Genomic DNA, 26,851 nt, shown 5'->3' with positions numbered 1-26,851 from the left:
TGTAGTTTCTGCTGCACTACTGCCTTTTTTAAACTCGTAAGGCATTATATGCCTAATGCGCTCTTCAGACACTTCCATCTTTATAAGGATTTATTTGATTAATGATCTGAAACAGTGAAGTTGGGTTAGTTTTCTTTATTTGTCTGAACATTTTTATACAAGTCCTACTACACATTTTAGTCATTAAAGCCTTCTACAAAAAACAGGAATGATGATGAACTTTGTGTATTAAATTTTTGGACATTACTTATGGGATGACCTCATAAATATTAAGAAAAATGTAACTGAAATATTGATTATTATTGATAAATGACTAAAATTCATAAACTTTACCCAACTATCCAGAGAATTATACCGATCTGCTATGAGTAAGTACCCCTATCAACCAAAGTTAAAACGCTGAAGTTGTACATCATCTCTATTCTCATAGTGAATAGTGTTATTACTTTCTGTATTTAGATCTTAATTGAGTTTTATAGCTAATGTAGACATGTTTCCTTTAAAGTCGAAAAACGTTTAGCCTGTAAACATTAACCTCTCTATTCACGGCGTTTCTGACGGATGTCGTAATTAAGCCATAGCTATTCCTGGTAGCTCTTCTGGTGAACACTACATCTCAAAGTTCAAAGTATGCTAGACAGAACAGAGGCGTGGAACCATTTAGTGAAAGCAAATTATTCATTATCCAGAACATTTTAATGTACTGTTGTTGTTTCTAATGGTTACATATTTTCTATCTATTTGTATGTATGCCCATATTATTATACGTAAATAATGTGTATTTATGTAGATTTCGCCAGGTGGTTAAGACACTTGACTCGTAATCTGAGGGTCACGGGCTCGAGTCTCCGTCACACGAAACATGCTCGCTCTTTCAGCCGTGGGGGCGTTACAACGTGACGGTCAATCCCACTATTCGTTGGTAAAATAGTAGCTCAAGAGTTGGCAATGGCTGGTGATGACTAACTGTCTTCCATTCAGCCTTACACTGCTAAATTAGGGACGGATAGTGCGGATAATCCTCCTGTAGCATTGCGCGAAATTATAAACAAACATATTCCTAAACTTTGTGCTTTATATTTATACAATTGTGTATATTCAATCATTTTCTTGATTATGACTTATTTTATCCATACTAAATACTCCCATATTAGTTGATAATACTATTTTCTTCCCCACAAGCGTAATTTGTCTTTCTATTCCGAACTTCTTTATCATATTCTATTCTTCGTCTTTATTGAACTCTTAAAATTCTCTGCACTATCATTCTGTCGGTATTGTAATATGTCTCTCTGGGTGGCTCCGAAATAAGCCTCAGGGCTTATAACACCAAGAATCTGGTTTCAAATCCCGCAAAAGGCAGAACATAGATAATTCATTATGTAGTTTGCGCTTAATAACAAACAAACATCATAATATATTTCTTTATATCTTTTAGCAACATCTTTAGATCAGCCGCGTGCTTCTAATCTAACGGAGTGTTAATTGCTTCCAGATGGCGTGACTCAAAATCACGACATTGACAAACGACTTCATCTACTGTTTTACTGAAGATTTTGCTAATTTTTGTGATTCAACTGATGCATTAATGAATGAAATGATTATGAACCTCTCTTTTAGCGCGAGTTTGTTCATTCTCTCGCGAAAGTGAATATAACATACACTTCACTGTTTCATGTCAAAAAAACATGTTGTTTTATTTTGATATTTTATTTATAATTAACTTCTTGAAGTTATTTTATAAATATTTATCCAATAAAATATACTAATTTTCTGACATTTAATCGACGTTCACAAGATTCTAGAAAATCGTAAATTAAATCTTCTTAGATGAACTTATTAGAAATACTGCAATTAAATATAAATTATAGTAATTGTATACTTTTTTAGGATGAATAAAGTAATCGAAGCTTACCTACTGAGTTAAAAAATTGTTAAAATTAATAAATATGTATTGACTTTTCTTATAATGATTTAACCGCTTTCCTTTTTTGGAATGCGTTAACAGCTTGTTGTAGGTTTAGCATTTTAATTAAACAAGTTCAAACGTGTAGGCGAAGACCAATTTTTTTTGGTCAAGTTTAACGCAGCTATCCTAATGTTAAACCACTCTTTTTTTCTTTGTAATTTACATAATTATCTCAGTAAAGTATAGTGTGATTTGTTACACCCAGTTGCCTGTCTCTCAATATGGTTTGAAGAATAATAAAGCGGACTTCGAACCGAATTAAGTTACGGTGAAAATGAAACATGTTGAGATAACTTATACAACATTTTTTATCATTTAGTTCAGTATTACTGTCGAAGTTTCACATAAAAATTGTTTCGATCGTATACTTGAAACGTACTTGATAATTCCCCAAGGTCGTTATACTTAAAACGTACTTGATAATTCCCCAAGGTCGTTATACTTGAAACGTACTTGATAATTCCCCAAGGTCGTTATACTTGAAACGTACTTGATAATTCCCCAAGGTCGTTATACTTGAAACGTACTTGATAATTCCCCAAGGTCGTTATACTTGAAACGTACTTGATAATTCCCCAAGGTCGTTATACTTAAAACGTACTTGATAATTCCCCAAGGTCGTTATACTTGAAACGTACTTGATAATTCCCCAAGGTCGTTATACTTGAAACGTACTTGATAATTCCCCAAGGTCGTTATACTCGAAACGTACTTGATAATTCCCCAAGGTCGTTATACTTGAAACGTACTTGATAATTCCCCAAGGTCGTTATACTTAAAACGTACTTGATAATTCCCCAAGGTCGTTATACTTGAAACGTACTTGATAATTCCCCAAGGTCGTTATACTTGAAACGTACTTGATAATTCCCCAAGGTCGTTGTACTTAAAACGTACTTGATAATTCCCCAAGGTCGTTATACTTGAAACGTACTTGATAATTCCCCAAGGTCGTTCTCTTGGCTGTGCTTTCGTTAAGTGTGTAATATGCGAGCATATCTCATTTTGTATCTGCTTTAGGCATATAGAAATTATGTATATATATAAATGTTTTTAGTTTTTCTAGTTTCTATGCTGTTTTAGAATAAAGACGTAGTCCTAAGAGTCTTTGCGATTCTGTAATATTCAGAACAAACTCATTTTCCTGTAAGTTTTCAGCTAGAATTACCCGTGAATAAATGCAGCTTCATCTCACTGATCAATACAATCTTTCTTAGTTAGAACATCCGACTGAGTTCTTTTATGTTGATGTAGAAACAACAAAGTCTGGACACTTTATTTACTACTATTTAGAAACACTAAAATCTGAAAACGCGTACCTACCACAGTCCTTTCTTGCGAGGTAGTATATTTAATCCTACTGCTAGACGTCTGTTGGACTGCATACGTTTATTTCCAAAGTAAGTATACTCTCTGGATTGTTTATCGGGAACACTAAACTAGAAAATACACTTCACTTTAGCATGAAAGTTAGCTTTCTTTATCCACGAAACAGTATTACCTTGTTACCCTTTGTCCTCTGACAGCATGGTGGACTGTCCCATTTATCATCATCGTCATAGTCGAAAAACAAAGAAGCCGGTTGAGTCTGGATATTTGACCCCATGCTGGAAACATTCCTGCGAGTCATATATATTTCTCTCATAAGAGAACAAAGAAAGGAAACTACTAAAACAAAATGAACTTGATGGATTTTTGAACTATGTGTAGACATCATGACACTAGAAACTGCATAATCGAAAATTTGTAATAAAATAATTTTATACTATTACAGAAGGTAAGATGCCCATATATTACAATAATACCTTATTCTAGTTGCTCTGTAATTTTGTGCTATATGGTAGATAATATCTATTCTGCCTGAGAGGATATTGCAGTAACATATATCGTCCTGGTTTAAAGGATTAGCGACTGCAATATCCTATACTGGCTGACATGACCTTGTCCAAATGTTACAACTAACTGGTACTGTGAGAAAACAGATTACGGAGAAACACTGTCAACTGAACAAAAAAAACCGAACTCACATTTTAAATGTTGGCACATTTTCTTCATTCAGTTCTATTAAAAAGTCATTTAATGAAAATCGTACTTGGAAATTATCGGTTGTTTTTTTTTTATTTCTACGTAGATCAACCTTTGAGACTAAGCACAGCCTAATAGAAATTCAACTGCGATTTTCTCTGCTTAAGTAGTACGCTGCACATCCATTTTGCTTGTTTGATAAAAATGATTGTGTCCATTTTTGCTAAATTAGTCAAGTCTAGTTATTTCACACACACACACTAGAAGAACTAAATTAAGATATCAGATTCATATCACTTTACTCCCCTTATTTCTTGAGCGATCCTTTTGCTATTAGTAGGTCTAAATAACTGGTAGTTTTCAGGAAGTTGGTTTTTCACCTCAGAGTACCACATCGGTAAACTAATGTAGAGCAAAGAGAGAAAAGAAAATGTGAGTGAAAAATAGATGTTTCATAAAATTCAACGTACACAACCCAGTTTTTACACTGTAGATTATTTAAACTGATAAATGCAAACACGAGTCAAACTGCGAAATCGATTACTAGGTCACAGATTGATTTTAGACGTAGTTTTTATCATATCAGCTGTTACTGTAATTGATGTGACTGCGTAGAGTGTGTAAACACAATGAACCTGTCTATATTTTACTAAATGTGTGAGTTTTGTAAATCACACGATATTTTTCCAAATAGGTTTTACCTAGTAGATAATACCCTAATAACAGTTACAACAATAACGCAAGTACGCAATTAGTGAATCCAGGAGCAGTGCAGATAGAATGCCTAGGAATATATAACCACTCACGTCTGGTTTGAGATACGTTTATTTAGTTGATAAGCATAAAACTCTACAATGTGTTGTGACTGCCACAGGGATCGAACCCACATTTTGGCATTATTAGATTACCTTAAGATTAGCATTCAGCCAGCTAAAAGTGGTTTGAAGCAAATAATAAGTATCATTTTAACTATAATTTGAAATCTTGAGTAATATGAAACCCAAACGATGTCTACTGAATATTTTAGTATAGATTTTATAATTGGTTATTTATCTGAAAGTGAGATGACGTAAGAATCAACAATGTACTAGATCTATATGTAACATAAGTGATTGACAGTATTATTGCAAGTAAACTTTGACGAAGGTTCGAAAGATTAGCGCGATTTGTATAAAAGTAACGCGCCAAGACAAGAGAAACTAATATTATTGGAACAGCTACAATCAGTATGCTATAGGCTTAACTGTGATTAACGTGTATTAATTGGAGAACTATAGGGACGTTTATAGATTTCGAACATTACTAACCATTCAACTTCAGTGAATAATTTTGTACGTTAGAATTTCTACGAGGATATTAAATATTATCATCGGTAAAAGTCAAACTGAGGCTAGTCAAGCCAGCTAGTTTCAGCGAGATGTGATAGTGTCAACTCAGAATTAATCTGCTCATCGTAGACCTGGATCGTCGATAAAATATTCAGTTATAGACCAGACCAGACTCACTAAAGTTTGTAAAACTGTTGTATATAAACCATCATTTGTAATAACTACTAATAATAACCATTATTATAAACTGTATCATTTTTATGTTTATATATTAAAATATATTTGTGTTTTAAGAAAAAAAGAAAATTGTGTGTATCAACCTTTTTGATAAATAACATAAATGTGATATATATTAACATTTAATTAACTACTAACCTCAAATTTCCGGTTATATGAGGTAGTTATAAGTAGCGTACATAACGTAATAAATCGGAGACTCGTGCAGGTGTGTGTGTTTTCTTATAATAAAGCCACATCGGGTTATCCACTGAGTTTACCGATTGGACTCGAACGCCTCATTTTAGTGCTGTAAATCCACAGACTCACCGCTGAACCAGCAAGGGACGACTCGTCAATCATAAATTGTAATACGTAACACATTACGGTGTGATAACTTGTGGATACACCTATCTCGTCTAGTTTGCTTGTTTTTGAATTTCGCGCAAAGCTACACGATGGCTATCTTGCTAGCCGTCCCTAATTTAGCAGTGTAAGACAAGGAGGAAAGCTGTTAGTGATCACCATCCACCGCCAACTCTTAGGCTACTATTTTACTAACGAATAGCGAAATTGACATATTATAATGCCCTCGCGGCTGAAAGGGCGAGTATGTTTGGCACGACGGGGATTCGAACGCGTGATCCTCAGCTTAGGAGTCGAGCGCCTTAACCATCTGGCCATGCCGGACATCGCGGGTAAACTTATATCATACAGGTTACAGATGAAAAACTATCATGGCTGTAGTTATCTAATCTACTGTCTATGAAATATTCACTCTATTCTATTAAGTTGTGTGCAAATCAATGTTGATATTTTCGTCAGAAAAGTTAACATTAACAAAAAAGATAAGTGTTTTCTGCAATAGTACCAAACTAACTTAAAAACTCTTAATATTTCCAAATTATTGAACTTACATGTTTACTGCAAATTGTAACGGATTTACTGTTATACATTTATCTTAATATCTATGTTTGTTTCAGTTTATTATATATGTAGAAATCTATGTGACGTATATTATTAGATGTGTATTGCAAAAGTTCCGCTTGTTCTCTAAAGTTGTAGAAAATTCATGAGTGTAAAAATCAACAATGTACTTTGTATGTATATAAAATAGCATTATTACCAGCTGAATTTTCGAGAATCTCACTTAATGGATATAAAAAATAGCTATCACAACACGCGGGAAGACAGTTTAATATATTGTTGGTTTGCTCCAGTTCGTTTACTATAAGCCTCGGAGACTATAATAGTGATGAACACTAATTAATTAGAAAACTATCGATATTTGACCAGGAACATTTACAGATTTTGAACATTAGAAACCGTTTAACCGTCGATAAAATATTTAGTTCTTGGAGGCTCGAACGATTAGGTTAGTGTCGATAATATTAAAGTAAGTGTTCGATATATTTTTAATTAATGAAAATAATAAGTAATTGCTACAATACATATAACATTTGAATGCGTATACGCGCATTACCCCTCGTCACTGAACTCATTCCTTAAGTCACTTAACAAAAGAAGGGGACGAGCGCAAGAAACCATATATCTCAAGGGAGCGTAGAAACGCTTGTCAAACAATCTATGTTATAAAGCGACGCTTTAAACTTTTATTTATGTGATTTTGTATAAGTACTTTATCAACGTGGATATTATTTTACTTGTTTAAATATAGTGTTGTGAGTAATTGAAAGGTTGAAGTAAAATGTTACGGCCAATGGCATCCAAAACACATGCTTGGAGCTCCGTTATGTGAAAATTTGAGGTCTGAGAGCGGAGTTCATTTTATAATGACGATGACCTGTTGCTTTCTTAGTAAACAGCAAATAGCAAGAACAAATTTTACCCCTGAAAATCGCCGTATGTTCCGTGTCAGCAAATGTTTGAAGGGAAATGGTGCCTTCAAGTGCTGTAGCAGAGCTTAATATGAAGTAGGATAGTAAGGTTAAATATAATTTTGGCCCGGCATAGCCAGGTGGGTTAAGGCGTGCGACTCGTACGATCTGAGAGGGTCGCGAGTTCGCATCCCCGTCGCACCAAACAGTCTCGGCTTTTCAGCAGTGGGGGCGTATAATGTGACGGTCAATCCCACTATTCGTTGGCAAAAGAGGAGCCCAAGAGTTGGCGGTGGGTGGTGATGACTAGCTGCCTTCCCTCTAGTGTTACACTGCTAAATTAGGAATGGCTAGCGCAGATAGCCCTCGAGTAACTTTGCGCGAAACTCAAAAACAAACAAACAATGAATATAATTTAAAAAGGTTTACGATATGTTATTGTTGTAAACCTATTTAACCTGGTATGAACTATAGCTTAAGAATTAAACATCTTATCTGAGTCTAACTGTAAGAAACAAAAAGGATGAGATGCTATCGAAAGGGTCAAAGGCGGTGTTAAAGTATGAATAGTGTACGTTTAAAATAAACGAAAATTATTTATAATAGTTGTTTAAGAGATACAAATTACAAAATTTGAAATCTAAATTTTATTTTGAGTAACGTTATTTTTAGTGCGATTATACGGTTCCATTTGTCCTCTGTTAAATTATATTAATTAAATGTGTATAAAATTTCTCGTGTGTATATGGGAAAGATTTTGTGCAGTAGTTGTCGTGTAGCAATAATTCGAGAATTTTCTAAACAAAATCATCGCTACATAGGTGTGCTACGTTCCATTTTGATCAAAGACAATAAAGTGAATCCCCCTACACAAAAATTGTGCTATAATTTTAGTTGTAGGGTTGGACAAATTCTAGAATTTGCGGAATATAGTATCACAAAATCAACGCTATCAATATGCCAAGTTTTATACGGACCAGAGTCAATAGGAGAGGAGAATTTAGCCCCATAAAAAATGCCCCATACGTTTAGTTGTAATGCAGCACAAATTTTGGAATTTGCAAATCAAAATCAGCATTAAATATGTGCAAAGTTTCATATGGATCAGAGTCAGTGTATAGCTGGAATGAAGTTAGTACCTCCATAAATGGAGCTCCATAACTCTAGTTATGAATTTTGCAACGCAAAATCAGTACTAAATAAGTCAGTGATGACGAGAAACCCACTTGTTGAGAAATTTATATGCAAAAACGGCTCGTTTGGGCTGAGAAAACACTTTACATAGAAGAGCGAACAACGTTTCGACCTTCTTCGGTCATCGTCAGGTTCACAAAGAAAGAGGTAACTGACCGGAAGCTGACCACATGTTTGAAAGGGGTTGTGTAACTGTGTGTCGAAATGTAGAGGGCGGTATTAGATGTTTGAATATATAATTTTATTTATTATATTAATATAGGTATAAAGGCGTTCCTTTATATTGGTTTATTTTGGGTTTAAGTTGTTGTATAAGTAAGGCTTCTTTAATTTTACGTTTGTTTATGTTTGTTTCTTTATTTAGTATTTGAGTGTTTTCTATGGTTATGTTGTGTTTATTTGACTTGCAGTGTTCGAAAACGTGTGAAGGTGACTTTTTATGTTCTTTGAATCTGGTTTCCATTTTTCTACTTGTTTCTCCAATATAGAAGTCGTGGCAGTTATCACATTGTATTTTATAAATAATGTTGGTGTGGTGTTTGTCAGTGTAGTTTTACATAGTATAGACCTCAGTTTTGTGCCGGGTTTTGAATAAATTTGGTATTAATTGGAATGTCATATTTTGTTACTAATTTTGCCAAATGTTGATTATTTGTTTGCTGATGTCGGGAATATATGGTATACAGCAGTATATGGTTTCGTGGTTTTTTTGATTCGTGAGCTGTATTTACTTTAGTTGGTTGATTTTGCTTTCTGTCTAGGTGTGTGCGTATAATGTTTTCTACGGTTTGTGGAAACTTATTGATGTTAGTGAAGTATTGTTTTATTTTGTCTAATTCATCGTTAATTTTATCTGGTGAGCATAGTTTTATGGCTGTGTTTATTTGGTTTCTTAGTATGTTGAGTTTTTGTTTTGTTTCATGTGCTGAGTCCCAAGGAATGTATAGTCCAGTATGGGTGATTTTTCGGTGGATTTCTGTTTGAAATTGTGTATCAGTTCTTGTAATTTTGAGGTTAAGAAATGATATTTGATTGTTTTCTTCCTGTTCACATGTGAAGTTGATGTTGGGATGTATAGAGTTAATGTGATTGAAAAAATTAAGTATGTGTTCTGTAGATTTGAATCCCGCTACCGTGTCATCTACATATCTATACCAGTATAGTGGTGGTTGTAATGCTGTGTTAATTGCTTGTGTTTCAACTTGTGTCATAAAAATATTGGCTAGAACTGGTGATACTGGGTTGCCCATGCTTAGGCCGTTTGTTTGTATATAGTTTTGGTCGTTGAACATGAAGTTTGTCTTTATCGTGGTGAATTCTATGAGGGTTGCTAACTGGTTACTGGGAATTTCTATAGTTGGGTTAGGGTCTCGGATATAGAGTTCTAAGGCTATCTTGCAGGCTTCAGTGGTTGGAACTTCTGTAAAGAGGGATATAACATCGAAACTGGCCATTAAGGCTTTATGATTAAGTTGATTTAGATTAGACTTGAAATTAAAAGAGTCTTTGATAAATGAGCTGGCTGATGTTACATATTTGGAAAATGCCCATGCTATGTATTTACCAAGGTTGTAATTAAACGATTCATATGTGGACATTATTGGTCGTAATGGACAATCTGGTTTATGAGGTTTGGGGATGCCGTATATTTGCGGTGTGCGTGAGTCGGTTTTACGTAGGTAGGAATAAAGTGTTTGTGAAATTGTGTTGGCTTTTTTCATTTGTAGTAGTAATTTGTTCAGTTGCGTCTCGTGTGTCTTTGTTGGATTTGTGTGTATTGGTTTAAATTTGTTCGTGTCTGATAGGATGTTATTCATTTTTTGGATGTATTCATTCGTGTTCATTATGACTATAGCGTTACCTTTATCTGCTTTTAGAATTTTTATGTTTTGTCTTGTTTTAGGTTTTTTATGCAATTAATGTCTCTTTTTAATAACCAACATTTGGCAAAAATTAGTCACAAAATATGACATTCCAATTAATACCAAATTTATTCAAAAACCAGGCACAAAACTGAGGTCTATACTATGTAAAAACTACACTGACAAACACCACACCAACATTATTTATAAAATACAATGTGATAACTGCCACGACTTCTATATTGGAGAAACAAGTAGAAAAATGGAAACCAGATTCAAAGAACATAAAAAAGTCACCTTCACACGTTTTCGAACACTGCAAGTCAAATAAACACAACATAACCATAGAAAACACTCAAATACTAAATAAAGAAACAAACATAAACAAACGTAAAATTAAAGAAGCCTTACTTATACAACAACTTAAACCCAAAATAAACCAATATAAAGGAACGCCTTTATACCTATATTAATATAATAAATAAAATTATATATTCAAACATCTAATACCGCCCTCTACATTTCGACACACAGTTACACAACCCCTTTCAAACATGTGGTCAGCTTCCGGTCAGTTACCTCTTTCTTTGTGAACCTGACGATGACCGAAGAAGGTCGAAACGTTGTTCGCTCTTCTATGTAAAGTGTTTTCTCAGCCCAAACGAGCCGTTTTTGCATATAAGTACTAAATAAGTGCTAAATCGATGGATCGAAATTTACAGTTTTGCTACCTAGAGAAAAAATATCTTAAGCCTGTTATCAACTAAGATTCAAAACAATAAATGAGTGGTTTTAATGCTACATGTCCTTTGAAACCTATGTAAACGTAGAACTCATTATGGTGAGCAAAAAGCAACAAACACACAAAAAAACCATACATGAAACTTATAAGGTCACTATAGTCACTTGAAGCTACTTTTTGGGATTATTAAATATTTTTCTCTTCTTTTGGTAATTACTGAACTATTATTACTGAAAAAAAAGTGTAATCTGTATGTAGGTAACAAACAGCGCCTTACTTTAATTCCCAGGTTTCCCGAGTCTTTGGTTAACATTTTAATTCAGCCATGTCTAGAGTATTATAGCTTAATTTGCCCCATGTTATGCCCCTCGGCTACTCAGCTGTAATCCTGAGGGTTTAAACGCAAAACTTCTGGGCTCGATCCCAGCATTGGCCCAGCACAAATAGTCCATACCAGAGCTCTGTGCTTAACTGAACATAATATTATTTGTCTTCCCATGAAGCATAGTGGTACATCTGTGAACTTACAAAGCTAGAAACTAGGTTTCGATAACCATGGTGGACAGAACACAGATAGTCCGTTGTGTAGCTTGTGCTATCTTGAAACAAACAAATAATTTTATATGAAACAAAGTTCATACTGGTTATTAAATTAATGAAAAAAAAGTCACAAAAACATTTGCTGTTATTCCGAACAAAATGTTAAATTCAAATATGCTAATATACATTTATAATTACAAAAGTGTGTTTTCAGATTTTAGTAAATGTTTTTATTAAGATCTTCCAGGAAGTAGTTTCGGTGTTTGGACCTTAACAAAAAAAGTATCACAATAGTCACTCATTGATAAACGTGGTAATCATATTGACTATGTAATGTTTGCTTTTTTGGTAATTTTAGGTAAACGACAAACAATGGCACAAGATTGACTTCAGTGTCTATCAAGATAAAGTAACACTTTACATGGATTGTAAAAAGGCGACAACACTGACTATGAATCAACGTGGACCAATTGACGTCAACGGAAACATAGTACTTGCACAGTACACAGACAGAAACAAAAGTGTGCCTGTAGGTAGTGTTTGCTTCATAAATAATTTAACTCGAAATGTAAAACATTTTTCTTAGTTAGTACGAAGCATAATTAAATATTCAATGCAACATGTTTAACTTAGAATACAACAATTTGTTTTTATGAAACTTAATATTTAGGGCAATTTTTATAAACATGATTCTTCTTTTAGTTAGATTTACAATGGATGGTATTGAGCTGCGACCCCACGCGGGCGGAAAGAGAAACTTGTGATGAGCTACCACCAGTAAGTAGTGAGAGTCAGTCATTCTCTATTGAAACCAATGGTATAATACAACTAAATGCTATTAAAAGGAAAAGAAAAAAAGTGGTTATTCTAATATTAAAACAATAAAAGTAATTTTACAAGATTTAGTATTAGAAACTATGTAATGTGGCTTCTTGGTAGACTATGTGATTTTAACACTGTTACTGTGCTTTCTATTACAGACCGGACATTAACTTTTCTAGGTGTTTTAAAAATGTCGTGTTATTTGTATGTTAGAAATTCGCCATTTATTTACTTTAATAAATTAAGAGAATCCTAATAAGATTTGCATAAAATATTCTATAGAAAACTAACATTTGTTTATACGAAAATATTCTGAGTTGTATGTATTATATGTTACTCAAGGAAAAACTACAAAAACGTCAAGAATGTGAAGTGTGTCCGGCTGGTTCTCCAGGTCCGCCTGGATTAAATGGAACGGAAGTAAGTTTTTTATTTATTTTTGAATATTGTACCCGCCTCCCCCCCCCCCAATGGTAGAGCGGTATGTCTGTGGACTTACCTCGATATAAACCAGGTTTTGACACTTGTGATGGGCAAAGCACGGATAGCCCATTGTGTAGATTTGTGCTTAATTTCAAACAAGCTTGAATTTCGTGCAAAGCTACTTGTAAGCTACCTGCGCTAGCCGTCCCTAATTTTGCAGTGACAGACTAGAGGGAAGATAGTCTAGTCAATACTATCCATTGCCTATCTGTGGACTGCGAGTTTGAATTCTCATCATCGTTGGGACGTTATATGTGTCAATCATTCTTATTGTTCATTGGTAAAAGAGTCGTTCTGTCGTTCTGGCATGGCAGAAGTAAGTAAATAAGATAAAGAACTATATGAGCATTTTAAAAAGTATATATTAAAAACAAAACTTAGTAGGCGGAATTAGTTACAAGAATAAGCTTAACTAAAAATTTCTTTTGTCTGGAAGAAGAAGTGAAATGCGATGAGGTTTCAGAACTTCGAACAAAAGTAGTAAGGTAATTGTTAGTAAAACTTGGTGTGACATTCTCCTAAAGATAATATTGCAAGATATTTAGTTAAATTATGTGATTCATCGCTTTAATTTAAGCACTAATTACATACTGTTTTGGACGTAAACTTTTGAGTTAATTTAAAACTGTTATTTTTTGTTATTGATAGATATTCTAAATTCATACATTTTCAGGGCCCTCCTGGCCCTCCTGGCCCACCTGGTGAACCAGGTTTACAAGGAATTCCAGGATTAAGAGGACCTAAAGGAGAAATAGGAATTGCTGGTACAGCTGTAAGTATTCATTCATTTCCTATAGCCCAAGTATACTTACAACCTTCAAGTGACGAAATCAACAATTCAAAGCAAAACTAATTTACTTTCATAATCTGAATCTTTATTAGGAGCTCTGCCAAAAACTAATGAGTTTGCTCTCACTCCTACCAACCATAAAATTGTGTAGTTGTTTTGTGTGAAACAATTAATTGCCGATCCTTATAAACTTAGGAGAAATACAACTTATTTATAAATAATACATATTTCAACTACTTAATAAGAACTTTAGATAAGAACTAAAAACAAAGTTATAAGTTCATAAAGCCAGTTCTGTATAATGAACTGAATAGAAGTACATACTAATGCAAATTAATACAATAAACACTAAAAATCCATTAAATTATTATTTGAGTATCCTCATTTTGATTTTGTTCACGATAGTTTCAGCAGTATTCTCAGTGCTTCACTGGTTTTATTTTGTCCACGATAGTTTCAGCTATATTCTCAGTATTTCAATAGTTTCATTTTATCTACGATTATTTCAGCTGTATATACAGTGCTTCACTGGCAGATATTTCAACATGAAAAATGTATCAAAGTAAAATGGAAAAAGACTGATATGTGGCATCATTTTTCTATAATTTAATGAAATTGTGGTACAAATTGTTGTATTTATTAAAACTTTATTCCAACAGAATTATTTCTTAATTGTATTATTCAATCTAAATAATACATCTGTGTATCAGATATATTAGTATTTTCTGTTCCCAACTCAGTAGGATATACTACTTATTTTATTTATTCATACCTTTACGGCCTTTTTGCGTAAACATACTTTCATAAAATCAAAACATGATAGCAACAGCTTGTTGATAAACAGTATGTTTAGAAATAAATAAGGTATTATTTTAAGTAAGGTAGTTATAAATAGTGGGAATCGACAAGTATTCCAAATAATTCACCTATCGAATTCTTAAGCAAAAAATCGGCCATTCAAGATATTGGTTACGATATAATGTGGGTATATATATGTTGAAAAGACGCTTTACGTTTCGCTAACCTTTCTAGTATAACAATTCAATAAATTCTAAAACAAATGTTTAGTCTAATAACTACCTACCTCATCGTGTCACCTGATGGTCACAAATACAGTATTGAGCTGTCAGATATTTCAACTTGACCAGTCTATGATCTTTGCTCATCAGTCAAATTAAAAAAAGCATTACATGTAAGATTAGTCCTTTTAGGACAGGAAACATAATAATTTAGCACTGAATATCTTTAATGCTTGATCGAGTTGGTTTTAATTATCGTGATATCCTTTTAGGACTAATTAATCGTAAGGAAATCACCCTTTTTAGAGTTATTTAAACCTATAGTCATTATTTTATGCATGATAAAAATGCATATACTTGTGAACATGTTACGTCAGATGATATATCATGTCATCGAAAAACACTTAATTGATAATTAGAAGAGTAAGTTTTAATTAAGGTATCATCCTTTTAGGGCGGAAAATTTAATCAAATGATGAATTAGTGTTAATAATTCTTTTAGGATTAATTATAAATGATTTAATGACTTAATTATAATTAATTTAATGAATTAGTGTCAAACATTTATTTTAGGACAATTTAATTAATTAATTATTGACATGATGAGACACGTATTGTATGAATCGTGGCTGCCCAGAAAAATGTTCTCTACTTTGTGGTAGAATAATTTAATTATTAATTAACTAATGAATTAACTTTCATTGTCCTGTTTAGGAGTAACTAATTAATTAGTGTCCTTTTTAGGATGGTTAATTACAAATAATTTTATTAACTAATTATAAATTATTTAATTAATGTCCGTCTGGCATGACGGCCTAAAACAACGCGTCCTTAATGGCGCACCCTCTAGTAACAACTGTTGGAACTATGACAATGTCATCTTTGATGAAATAACGCCCTCTCATTCTCCCATGAGGCAGCGTAAAGCGTCATCCTTTTGCCATGATAGTGCCAACCTAAATACTAGTGAAGTATATAAAGTAAAGAAACAAGAATATTAAAAACATATGAATTTTAAAATGAAGCAGTGACATTGCTTAAATTTTGTTTTGGAATTTCGCACAAAGCTACTCGAGGGCTATCTGTGCTAGCCGTCCCTAATTTAGCAGTGTAAGACTAGAGGGAAGGCAGCTAGTCATCACCACCCACCGCCAACTCTTGGGCTACTCTTTTACCAACAAATAGTGGGATTGACCGTCACATTATACACCCCCACGGCTGGGAGGGCGAGCATGTTTAGCGCGACGCGGGCGCGAACCCGCGACCCTCGGATTACGAGTCGCACGCCTTACGCGCTCGGCCATGCCAGGCCTCAACATTGCTTAAAACGTAATAAAACAAAAAGTAAAACCATAACCACAAATTTATATAATTTAATTCCTATTTTGGCACTTTTTTACACTTATCTGTAGGCCAAAGTAAGGATTAAATTTTATAAAATTGTAATTGTGGTTTTAATTTTTGTAATAGACACAGCTATCAGGGATATGACTATAGTGAAATTTTATAGATGTTGTGTCCCGTCCATGAACGTATAAAACTGAACAAGTAAACAGTAAAAAATACACAATATGATACTAGTTAGATAGATATTTAAAATATTATCAATCCTCACTTTGGTTGGCAAATTTCGGTTGCTTCATTTAGCTATAAGGATCACAATAAGCACCAAAGAATAGATTGAAAATCGTTTTAAAATTTATCCAACAAGTATCACTTCACTTGTTTATGTACTTTTCATTGCATTATTTATCTTGTGTTGGATACTTCTTATAGCAATTCTACAGATAACCAACGATCCCTACTTTCCGTTAAAATTTATTTATTAATATGGAAGCTAGTTATAAAGATCTTTTTTTTTCTAACTGCAAATATTTTTAAAATTTTGTAACTGAAATAGAACATAGGATTAAAATCAAATGTTTGTACTATGAAAAAGCGTTTTTACTTTAAGAATAGTTTAAATAGTTCATGAAAAATTATTATTTAAGATCCAGAAGTCATGAATGTTATCATCAACACCTCTGATTTTTTACTAATAAATTTAGTTAACTGTTTTATAACCAAACTAGTAGTAAACTTACATATAGTAATTCTGAGCATTTAGCGGCCTTGCAATTTTTAATAATACTGATAACAGTTTCAACGCCGTAAGCTAACGAAGTATTGAAAAACCAATAAGCCGAATGGCTGGAAGATGTTCCGTGTATATTAAGTAGCTTTTCGCCCAAGTTTAAAGTCGTAGAAGAAAATCAGACGTAAGTCCTTTATGTCCATCTGCCAGGGGCGTAGTTCCTGGGGGGATGGGTGGGATACATCTCCCTTCATTTTAGGTGGGGATATGGTGCACACAATCATCCCCCCTACAGTTTGGTCTGTTGAATTGTTTTATTGCATCACAGGTCTACAAATCGTGTGTTCGCTCTTGTGATTCTCGTTTTCTTACCAATCGAATAACATAATTAGGCCTAGATGTAGGCTTTTTCAGTAGCCGAAATGTACATCTTTAATATAGGCGTGCTTCTAAGCTTTTAGATCTAAGCGATAGTTCGTAAGTATCAGTCAGTAGGCCTAAGTATACATGCAAGGCTTGCAAGCACTATCACAGAATCTACCTACGTCTTGTACGTAGTGTAAGATTAACTAAAATTTTCATCACAACAGATCGAACAGAGCATGAAATTCGAAAATATTACTCCCAAGCGTAAACTCCTGTGATCTAGATCTAGCAGGCCGCTTGTAGCTCTGTTAATCTTATGTGTATATTGTGCGGTTTTCCTACGCCATTTCTTTTTATGCATGTCTAGCCGGTTTTATTGTCCAATGCCTTACTTTCCTTAGCTGCCGAAGTCGCTGACCATAATGTACGTTTAGTGTACAATTAACGACAGGTTCGGGCCGCTCGGATCCAGACGCGCCCTTGCCTGCTCGGATCCAGATGCACCCTACATCACCCACCTCCGCTCCCTTTAGTCTGAGCCTCGATTTTACAACAGGGCTCATTAGACCTGTATTTGTGGCCCTCATTAATCCATGAAATTTCATATTATCGCCGCCCTCTAATAACGTACTGGTGTTTTATGGTAAAAGAACAATATATTCTCTAATCATAGATAGTAAAAATATTGTATTTTCTTGTGTAATTAGAACACAAAAGGAGCGATTTCAACAGCCTAAAGCCTCTACTCGTATTGTATTGTTAGTTTTTGTTTAGGTGTTTTTATTTAATAGACGTGCTTATTGACATTATATCACAACGTGTTTGCCTTCTGATGAGCTTTAACAGGAATATAATATATTTGTAATTGTTTAAGTATTTTTCAAGAAACTTGGAATTACTTGTGTTGTAACTAGCACACATTATTGTCCCAGCGATGCCTAGGCGGTCAGTCGGCTCGGTAGTCGCTGTGAGGTTCGCGCTTTCGACTTAAATACATTGTACAGTTCAGTCCTACTTCCATTCTGTTCTATCTTCGTTCGTTGTACGTTAGAGTTTTTCAATAAAGACTGTATTTTAGCCTGTTGAGTCATCTGGGAAACAGATTCCAATTATGACAAGCAAGCGTCTGAAATTTTCCGATATTAGACAGTTCTGCAAGCCAGTTACTGTTACTACAAGTGACAATTCAGATGCAGATAATCCAACAACCTCAAGCAAAGGAATAGAAACTTGCCATTCAGAGGAAATACCATGTTCATCAGAGGACGAGTCTGAAAATGCTTGTGCAACTATTGCACATCATGAACCACCAGATAGTTGTGAAACAAGTTTGTGCAGCAATGAAAAATCTTACACCCCACATATACAGTGTGGAAAACCATATCATCCAGGCGCACAATTAATACCACGGCAGAAAGTAAAATCTCAAAATTTCAACTTCCAGAGCAAGTGGTTTACTGCGTTCCCATGGCTGCACTTCAACAATCAGACTCAGAAAGTCATATGCTTTCATTGTGCCAAGGCGAAAAATAGAGGCCTTTTTACAGGGAAATTGGAGAGGCCAGTGGAGTATATCTTCATATCCACCAGTTTTTGCAACTGGAAAAAGGCAAAACAGAAATTCAACAAACACCAATCCTCCTCTCAGCACATATTCGCTATATCTCCAAAAGATTCACTTGATGTAACTTCAGTGACTGTCCAGCTACATGATGGAAAAAAGAAGCAGCAGGAAGAATGCAAAAGAAGTCTAGCCAAAATATTCAGAAGTTTACGTTTCTTACTGCGTCAAGGTTTAGCATTACGTGGACATACTGATACGGAAGGGAACTTCCTGCAGTTAATGAAGCTCATGGAAGAGGAAGATCCTGAGTTGACGGCCTACTTGTCAAAAAAAGCCACATTCACATCACCCCAGGCTCAGAATGAAATAATGGAGATGTTCAGCCATCAAATACTGAGGAATATAGCACACGAAGTGCAGCAAAGTAAAATCTTTGCATTAATGGTTAATGGCACTCAAGATGTTACAGGTGCCGAACAGGAAGCAATATGTGTACGATACGTAGATGAGAACCTTGACGTCCATGAGACATTTCTTGGTTTGTACAGTGTTTCCAATACAACTGGTGAAACAATATCCTCGACTATACGTGATGTACTGACTAGACTCAATTTACCACTGTCAGGATTAAGAGCACAAACTTATGATGAAGCAGCTAACATGAGTGGTGCGTACAATAGATGCCAGGCAAAAATAAAAGAGAAGCAACCGTCAGCTTTGTTTTTTCAATGTGGAGCACACAATTTAATAATGCAACATGCAGTTGAAGCTTGTGAATGTGTTCGAGATTCTATCCAGTGGGTACATGAACTTAGTGTCTTGCTTCAGAGGTCAGGCAAATACAAGATAATCTTTGAAAATATTGTATCGTCAGACAGCCACAATGGTCCAGTTAAATACATCCGCCCACTATGTCCAACATGCTGGTTGTGCCGCCTATCTGCAATTACATGTGCTAATGATCACTAGAGTGACATTGTTGATTCTTTGTCTGAATTAGCAAATGAAAAATCAGATGTAGCAGTGAAAGCACGAGGTCTGCTGAACAGATTTGACAAAGAAAAGACAGTTTTAGGATTGTTGATGGCTCAGCATCCATTAGCTGCATTATAGGAACTAAACCGTGCATTCAAAGCAAAATCAGCGACAGTATCTGGCATGATTGAAGCATCTGCAATGACAGTTGGGCAATTGCGGGTATTGCGAACAGAGGAAAATTACAACAAGATATTTGATGAAGCTGAGAAAAAAGTAACTTCCCTAGATCTGGTGCCTATTAAACTATCATGCATTCGCAGACCCCCCAGAAGGATCATAGGTGATGACTCAGCACACTATTTTGCAACAGCTAGAGATTACTCAGAAGCCAATATTTTGAATTTGTGGACACAGTCATAGAACATCTGACCACTAGATTCAATGCAGACAACAATGACTTAAGGCAATATCTGGCACTTGGGAACATGATCACATATGGCAAGATTGACAACTCGGTTATAAACTTCTATCCAGAAATCTCTGCACAACGGCTCGAGTTTAGCTGCCCATGTTCAAAGGAACAACAAAAGCAGTATTTCTGAAAGTTGAGAAGGATGCTTACTGTAAAATGCATGAAACAAGCCAGCAGATGTTTAGTGAAGTGTTTCTTCTCATAAAAATTTTGTTTGTATGTCCAATATCCAGCTGCGAATGTGAACGCAGCTTTTCTGCACTAAGATGGTTGAAGACGTGGTTAAGGTCAACTATGTCCCAGTGCCGCCTCAACCATGTGGCAGTTTGTCACACTCACAAAGATGAGGTCGACAAGATAAATATGGAAGAGCTTATGATATAATTCATAAACAGATCATCACAAAGGAGGTCTACGTTTGGGAACATGTAGACTAGAGTACTAAATGAATCTTACTTCAATGAAAAGTATGAATAATTATGTGCTACATTGTATTGATGTGTAATTTTCGAGAGTTTGCAATGACATTTTAATTATTTTTATCAAACAACATGGACAGTGTTTCAGTAGATATAAACTTATCAAGGGTAATTACTAATTTTATTAATCTTTGAAAACGTAATTCATGCAATGAAAGTTATTAGTAACCTTGTCAAGTATAATGACCATCTTTTATACTGTGCAGTGTGTAGGAATAAATTCATGTAGCAGTTAATTTGTGACACATTTTCTGTATTCTATTGACGTTTTGAAACTGTTCGTAACACCTCACTTATACAAACCTACATGGAAACCTTGAAGTATCGTGGCAACAGGATTACTCTGTGACTGCATGTTTACAGCTTTCAGGTTAACGTAATCAGAGATTACCAATTTGCAAATTGAACAGTCCACATAAGTGGTTGCAAAAATCATCCCCTCCCATCGGGTGTAAAAAATCTACGCCCCTGCATACTGCCTTGGGGTTGCGAGACTTACCCTAAATAGAGCTGGAACAGCAGACAATTAAGACACCTTGTAAACAACAAACGTTGGATTAAACCAACCAACCAACGATAAGTTGCTCAATATTCAGCTTCTAAATATCATCGTGAGAATCCCGACATTTATTTCTGGACAACCTAATAATATGAAAAGTATTGGTAGAATTTAGTTCACTAATGGCAGTTTAAAGATATACTTGTTACGTATAAAACTAAAATTGCATTTTACTTTATCGCTCTATTGTATATCGAATCTATATTAAAACTGTTTTTGTTAAACACAAGGCTGCATAATACACATTGAGCTAACTGTGATCTTCTCACCACCGGTATAGAAATTTGTTTTTTTGTGTTGTAAGCCTGCAGATTTAGTGATCAGCCGTTGGAGGGTTCTTGAGATTGCTTAATTTACATTTTGCTTGATGAAAAGAAAACTTTATTGGATAATAGTTTAAACTAACATTTGATTCTAAAGTTCCACTTTACAAATAGATTGATATTTCTAAAGTTTTGAAACAAAAATTTACAGCCATTACACTTTCAAAATAATTTTTGTATCTATATTCAATTCCATAACTCTTTAAAAGTCCAGTTAATAGTTACAACTATTGTGATTTGTTACCTTAAACCCTCCTAAACAACATCTCAAAAACTGTAGATAAAAGTAGGTGACACAAATGCAAGATGGCAGCTCAGTACAATATTTTCTGTCAATATGGCTATGTATCAACAATATTTAATTAAGTATCATTTGTTCAAATGATGCCAATAAGAAACAAAAAATTCACATTGATATCCCATTGATTACTATCAGAAAGATTTTAGTAAACTTAATTTCCAAGTTAGCTACTATTTTCAAGATTGTCGCCAATTACCCTGCCATTGTCCATTTCTTAGTAACACAATAGATGTACGAGTCCAATTTGAACGACCTTAGTGTCTTGTGGTATGTTTTTGACCATGGTTAATACTACATACTTAATTGCAGCTGTTTATAGTATAGTAGAATAACATTAAATAGTACAGAATCCACTTAGTCCTTAACACTGAATCTCCAAGTTCCTTAATCATGTGTGTAGAAACAAAGGATTAGTTTGTGTAGCTGACATCCCTACACTTCCCACATACAGTTGAGCATTCTAGCTCATTCTCCTTGCAAGCGTACCTTATGTATCACACTCCATTTTGCAGTTACATCTTATGATCCTAGAAGAATATCTGAAGCTGGTGACAAATCTGTCGCTCTTGGCTCAAGACGATCTTGCACTCGAAACCATCCACACTCTTCTGGATCTAAGTTGTCAGATTTTTCTCATTTACTGATGAATGTGATAATACATACGAGTATTTTGATGTCGGACACACGCTGCTGTAGGAGCAAGACTGTGTGTGCATGAAACCACGTGATTCCTGCCACAGACCTCCAAACGAGTTTATTTTTATCATATACTAACTAACATATCAACCATAACAGTAATATTTAACAGCTTTTAAGGAGTTTTCATCATTTGAATTAGATGTGACGATGCAGTCTATCCGTAGAATGCGAAATAGGATTAACCCATTATTGAACATAGAGGTGAGAGCCATATTTAGCCATATTCCACTGTAGAACGTACGCGTTAACACCGTTAATATGGTAACAGATAGCTCAGACCAAACATGCAAAATTCAGTATCTTAGCTCAGACGAATATTGTCATTTACTCTCGATCACAATACCTATACAGTCAATCATAACCGACAAACACGGCAGAAGAAAAATATCTACAACTGTATTTTTTTCTTCTTTAACTGGTGCATTGTAGATTTGTAGTCGGCGCAATTGGTCGCAGCATAGCAAAAACAGTATAAATACATACCTAGATTATTCGTACCAATCACCTACATCCATTTCAGCATCAGAGAGGTATTTTGACGGGGTAATCAGCAGCCATTTTAGAAAATAGCAACCAATTTTGAATTCTTTGTATGGTCTACGTCTTCTAAATTCATTCAAGGAAAGTTTCTTATACGAAGTTTTATGCGTCTATATATTTATTCGAAAATGTATTCCCTTATTCCAGTGTTGACTAGGAAACATTGGCTGAACAAAATAGCACTCAGTGACCATTTTGGATTTATGAAGGCTAGAAATCTTCTCCCTTTACATTTTTTAAATTTAGTTCGGGAAGGAGGATTTAAAGCAAACCCCATTTCTGTTGCAACTTTGTCTGGTCGTGGCGAGAATTTCTCTAGACTGACTGAACTATAAATTAATATATATATATAAATAAATAAAAATGGTTATAAAGCCATCCTGAATTTTCAATTCATTGGTAAATAAAACTAAATATATTTATCTTAAGATCACAAAATGTAGAGTTTAAGCAACATTAAAATAGTTCTACATAATGTATAACCAATATATAAAACCAGAAACACACTTGATTTTACAACTTTTTTACGAAAATCTTTTGAATCTTTAAATCAACTATCCCATTAAATTTTCACTATACCAATTAAATTACTTAATTTTAAACCCATTTATTATTTTAAAAAATATATTTTTAAGTTTCTGTATTCATGGAAAGTTTGATATTTTACACATAAAACTGACAAACGGGTTATTATTACCTCAATGGTTGCAAATTATTTTTATAATGTTTTTTTTAATCTTCAACTATTCTTATAAAAGATCGTTTATCAAAATCACCCTAAGTAGAGAATATTTTTTACTATAACTTACAAAGTAATGAGATTATTATTAACAATATTACAATCATATGCTCGCCCTTTCAGCCGTGGGAGCGTTATAATGTGACGGTCAATCCCACTATTTGTTGGTGAAAGAGTAGCCCAATAGTTGGCGGTGGCTGGTGATGACTAGCTGCCTTCCCTCTAGTCTTACACTGCTAAATTAGGGACGGCTAGCACAGATAGACCTCGAGTAACTTTGTGCGAAATTCAAAACAAACAAACAAACACTACAATCACATATCCTGCTGAGTGGAATGTACTGTTTCAAACACGAAACTTAGATTTAAGCACAAAAATAAGCAATGGTTCTATAAGTATAGAACCCATGAGTGATAGCAAAGAAAATTATTTTAAAAACATATCAACGTGTCCTTCACTTAATAACTACATTTTTTCTTTATTTAAAACTGTGATAATATCTAAGTTACTTATGTTTTACAAAACTTGTAATAAAACTGTCATTCTTTAGTGTAGTCTCTTAGTTAAGAACTAACACATAGCAGTTTCCAATGTAAATATTAGAAAAGTTTTCGAAGAGATCACGTACCATTGTTCGTTTGTGTATCTATCACGCGTCAGTACTTAAGTTAACCATACATATTTGAACAGCATGTTATACTGGGGACGTTTTCATTACTATATCTTGGAATTTACGATGCAGATCATGAGAGTAATCGGCCCGTATTGTGATGTGGTTGTAATACTCTGTTTAATCTATTTATTTTGCACTTTATCATCAGGACTGCCCTCTTTCTCACAGCTTATTGCTGACTGGGAGTGATATTTTTAGATGTGTTACCTCATATTTGGTTTATGATTTGTGAATTAAACACTTGTATTAATACTATAGGGCCTACCAGGACCGATAGGGCCACCTGGGCCAATTGGTCCACCAGGAAGACAAGTAAGTGATTCGTTTTTAATGATGCTTTGTTTATAAAGACAGATTAAATAAAGTTTTTAACAAAAATTGAATTAGGTGAAAATAGGAAATATATTTATATAAAATAATAAAACTATATATTTAGTTTCAAATAAAACTCTACAGACTTTAATGATTTTGATTGAACGAAATGTTGGTTTACCGGAGTTATTATATACGTTTGTACCTACATATAAATTAAATACTTTTACATACTTATGTACGGCTTGACTATAAACAGGGTTCACTGGGTCCTAAGGGTGAAATTGGTCTACCTGGACTACCTGGCTTAACGGTAAGGACATTAATGTTTCATTATTTAAGTGATTTCAAGTAGTGTCCTCTGTATATAGATATTACTAGTTTATACTTACGACAAGAATACTTTGTAAGGTATGCAACAATAATTAACTTAGGGTGGTGATCTTGTTTTATTGATTAGTATTCAGTTATTCTTATGGTCAGAAAATTACACTTCATAAGTTAGCTATTTTGGTCACGTATTTGTATTAAAAACTTACTGACTTTTGCCTAGAGATCCCATATACTTGGAGTTCAGTTATTTCTATCAGAACTAAACGGGGTGAATTGCTTATTGCGTAAAAAAAAAAAAAAAAAAAAGAAGATATATAATTTTGATGTGTCATTGAAATATAATTCATAAGGAGATTCGGGACACAATCTGAATGTTAAATTGTCCTTTAAAATAGGTTTATAAAGCTATAGTCCTAAAACTGTTCATCCCGCTGTTCGTATCATCCGTCAATTCGTAATTAGTGTTTAAGCTATGACGTCGTTGCTTTTGGTGTTACAACCAATCATCTTAATTAAAAAGATGAAAGTTACTGTCTATCTTGCGGTTAAAAATATAGAACATTGAATTTCTTTCTAAATTTTGAATCCTGGAATCATAATTCTTCGTTGTAACACCATAAAAAAGTCATGTGATTTACTTAAATGGCTTGTCGTATGTGTGTTACTTTGTTTGAAAGATAGAACAAAACAAAATATTTAAGTATTAATTCTTAGAAGTAAAAGTGAAAGATGTAGCTACATGGAAATGGATATGTTGAAAATCTATTAACTATACGTATCACTAATAACATTTTATAACAGGACCAGCGCTTTGAAAGGGAGGGGGAGGCCTCTGTAGAGTATCGTTGCTTCCTTAAGCTAACGACATCCCTTCATCTACTTGGCCTAATTATATGTCTAACTCCCCCATCAACAATTAAGAAAAACTGTATTAATAATATTTAATTTGTACCACTGTGTTTAAATAAAATTTTAAGCATCTGAGTGGAGACAATAAGTTCATTATCATACACATCTCTAAATATTGTCATTAACATGATATGTTGTATAAATTGTTTTTCCACAAAAATGTTTTACAAAAAGTAACATATTGAATCATGTTTTATTTTACATGATTATCATTCACTACACTTCTACAATTTTACACGAGAATAACACATACTGTGACGACTGACTCAAGTAAGAGTCAGTTACTCATGTTGTACAGGTTCTTTTTGTAGTATAGGTTCCATATATTATACAAGCTCCTTTCCAAATATGAATGTCATAGTTATACAGGTTCTCCTTAAAATACGTGTTTAGTTAATATTGATTCTTAGACTGTACAAGTTCTTTATAAAATATGGGTTGATTAAAATACGATTCTGATAATTTAATGACTGCTAACGCTATCTGAAACCTTGATTTCAGGGTATTAAAGGTGAAATGGGAGAACCAGGAATTGCAGGAGAACCTGGACCACCTGTAAGTATATTAATCAAAACTTGTAATTTGATAATAAGAACGATGTGCATAAGTATGTTTAAATTCATATGTTTAAAGTTGATAGAAAGGGTACTTAATTACACTTAAGTATTACTATTAGAAATCGGGTTTCAATACCCGTAGTGG

The 26,851-nt window shown here is 34.0% G+C and overlaps 1 protein-coding gene across 8 annotated transcripts in view; it reads left to right on the top strand.

The window, feature by feature from the left end:
• The window catches only part of LOC143230357 (uncharacterized), a 130,026-nt gene that overhangs the window by 33,395 nt on the left and 69,780 nt on the right, over nucleotides 1–26,851 (top strand). For 7 of the 8 annotated variants that reach the window (XR_013016410.1, XM_076463794.1, XM_076463792.1 and 4 more), the window contains 7 exons: nucleotides 12,073–12,243; nucleotides 12,417–12,491; nucleotides 12,879–12,956; nucleotides 13,693–13,791; nucleotides 24,854–24,907; nucleotides 25,167–25,220; nucleotides 26,651–26,704. Coding sequence is in view for 7 of the 8 variants with exons in the window: in XM_076463794.1 (XP_076319909.1) it covers nucleotides 12,073–12,243; nucleotides 12,417–12,491; nucleotides 12,879–12,956; nucleotides 13,693–13,791; nucleotides 24,854–24,907; nucleotides 25,167–25,220; nucleotides 26,651–26,704 (585 nt within the window). In the remaining variant the exon portion in view is untranslated. Of the gene's footprint in view, nucleotides 1–12,072; nucleotides 12,244–12,416; nucleotides 12,492–12,878; nucleotides 12,957–13,692; nucleotides 13,792–24,853; nucleotides 24,908–25,166; nucleotides 25,221–26,650; nucleotides 26,705–26,851 lie in introns of those variants that run through there. The other variant, XM_076463796.1, reaches the window with a different exon arrangement.

The sequence above is a fragment of the Tachypleus tridentatus genome, chromosome 10 (assembly GCF_004210375.1).
Source record: "Tachypleus tridentatus isolate NWPU-2018 chromosome 10, ASM421037v1, whole genome shotgun sequence".
Taxonomy (NCBI): domain Eukaryota; kingdom Metazoa; phylum Arthropoda; class Merostomata; order Xiphosura; family Limulidae; genus Tachypleus; species Tachypleus tridentatus.
This window is presented reverse-complemented; position numbering and strand designations above follow the sequence as displayed.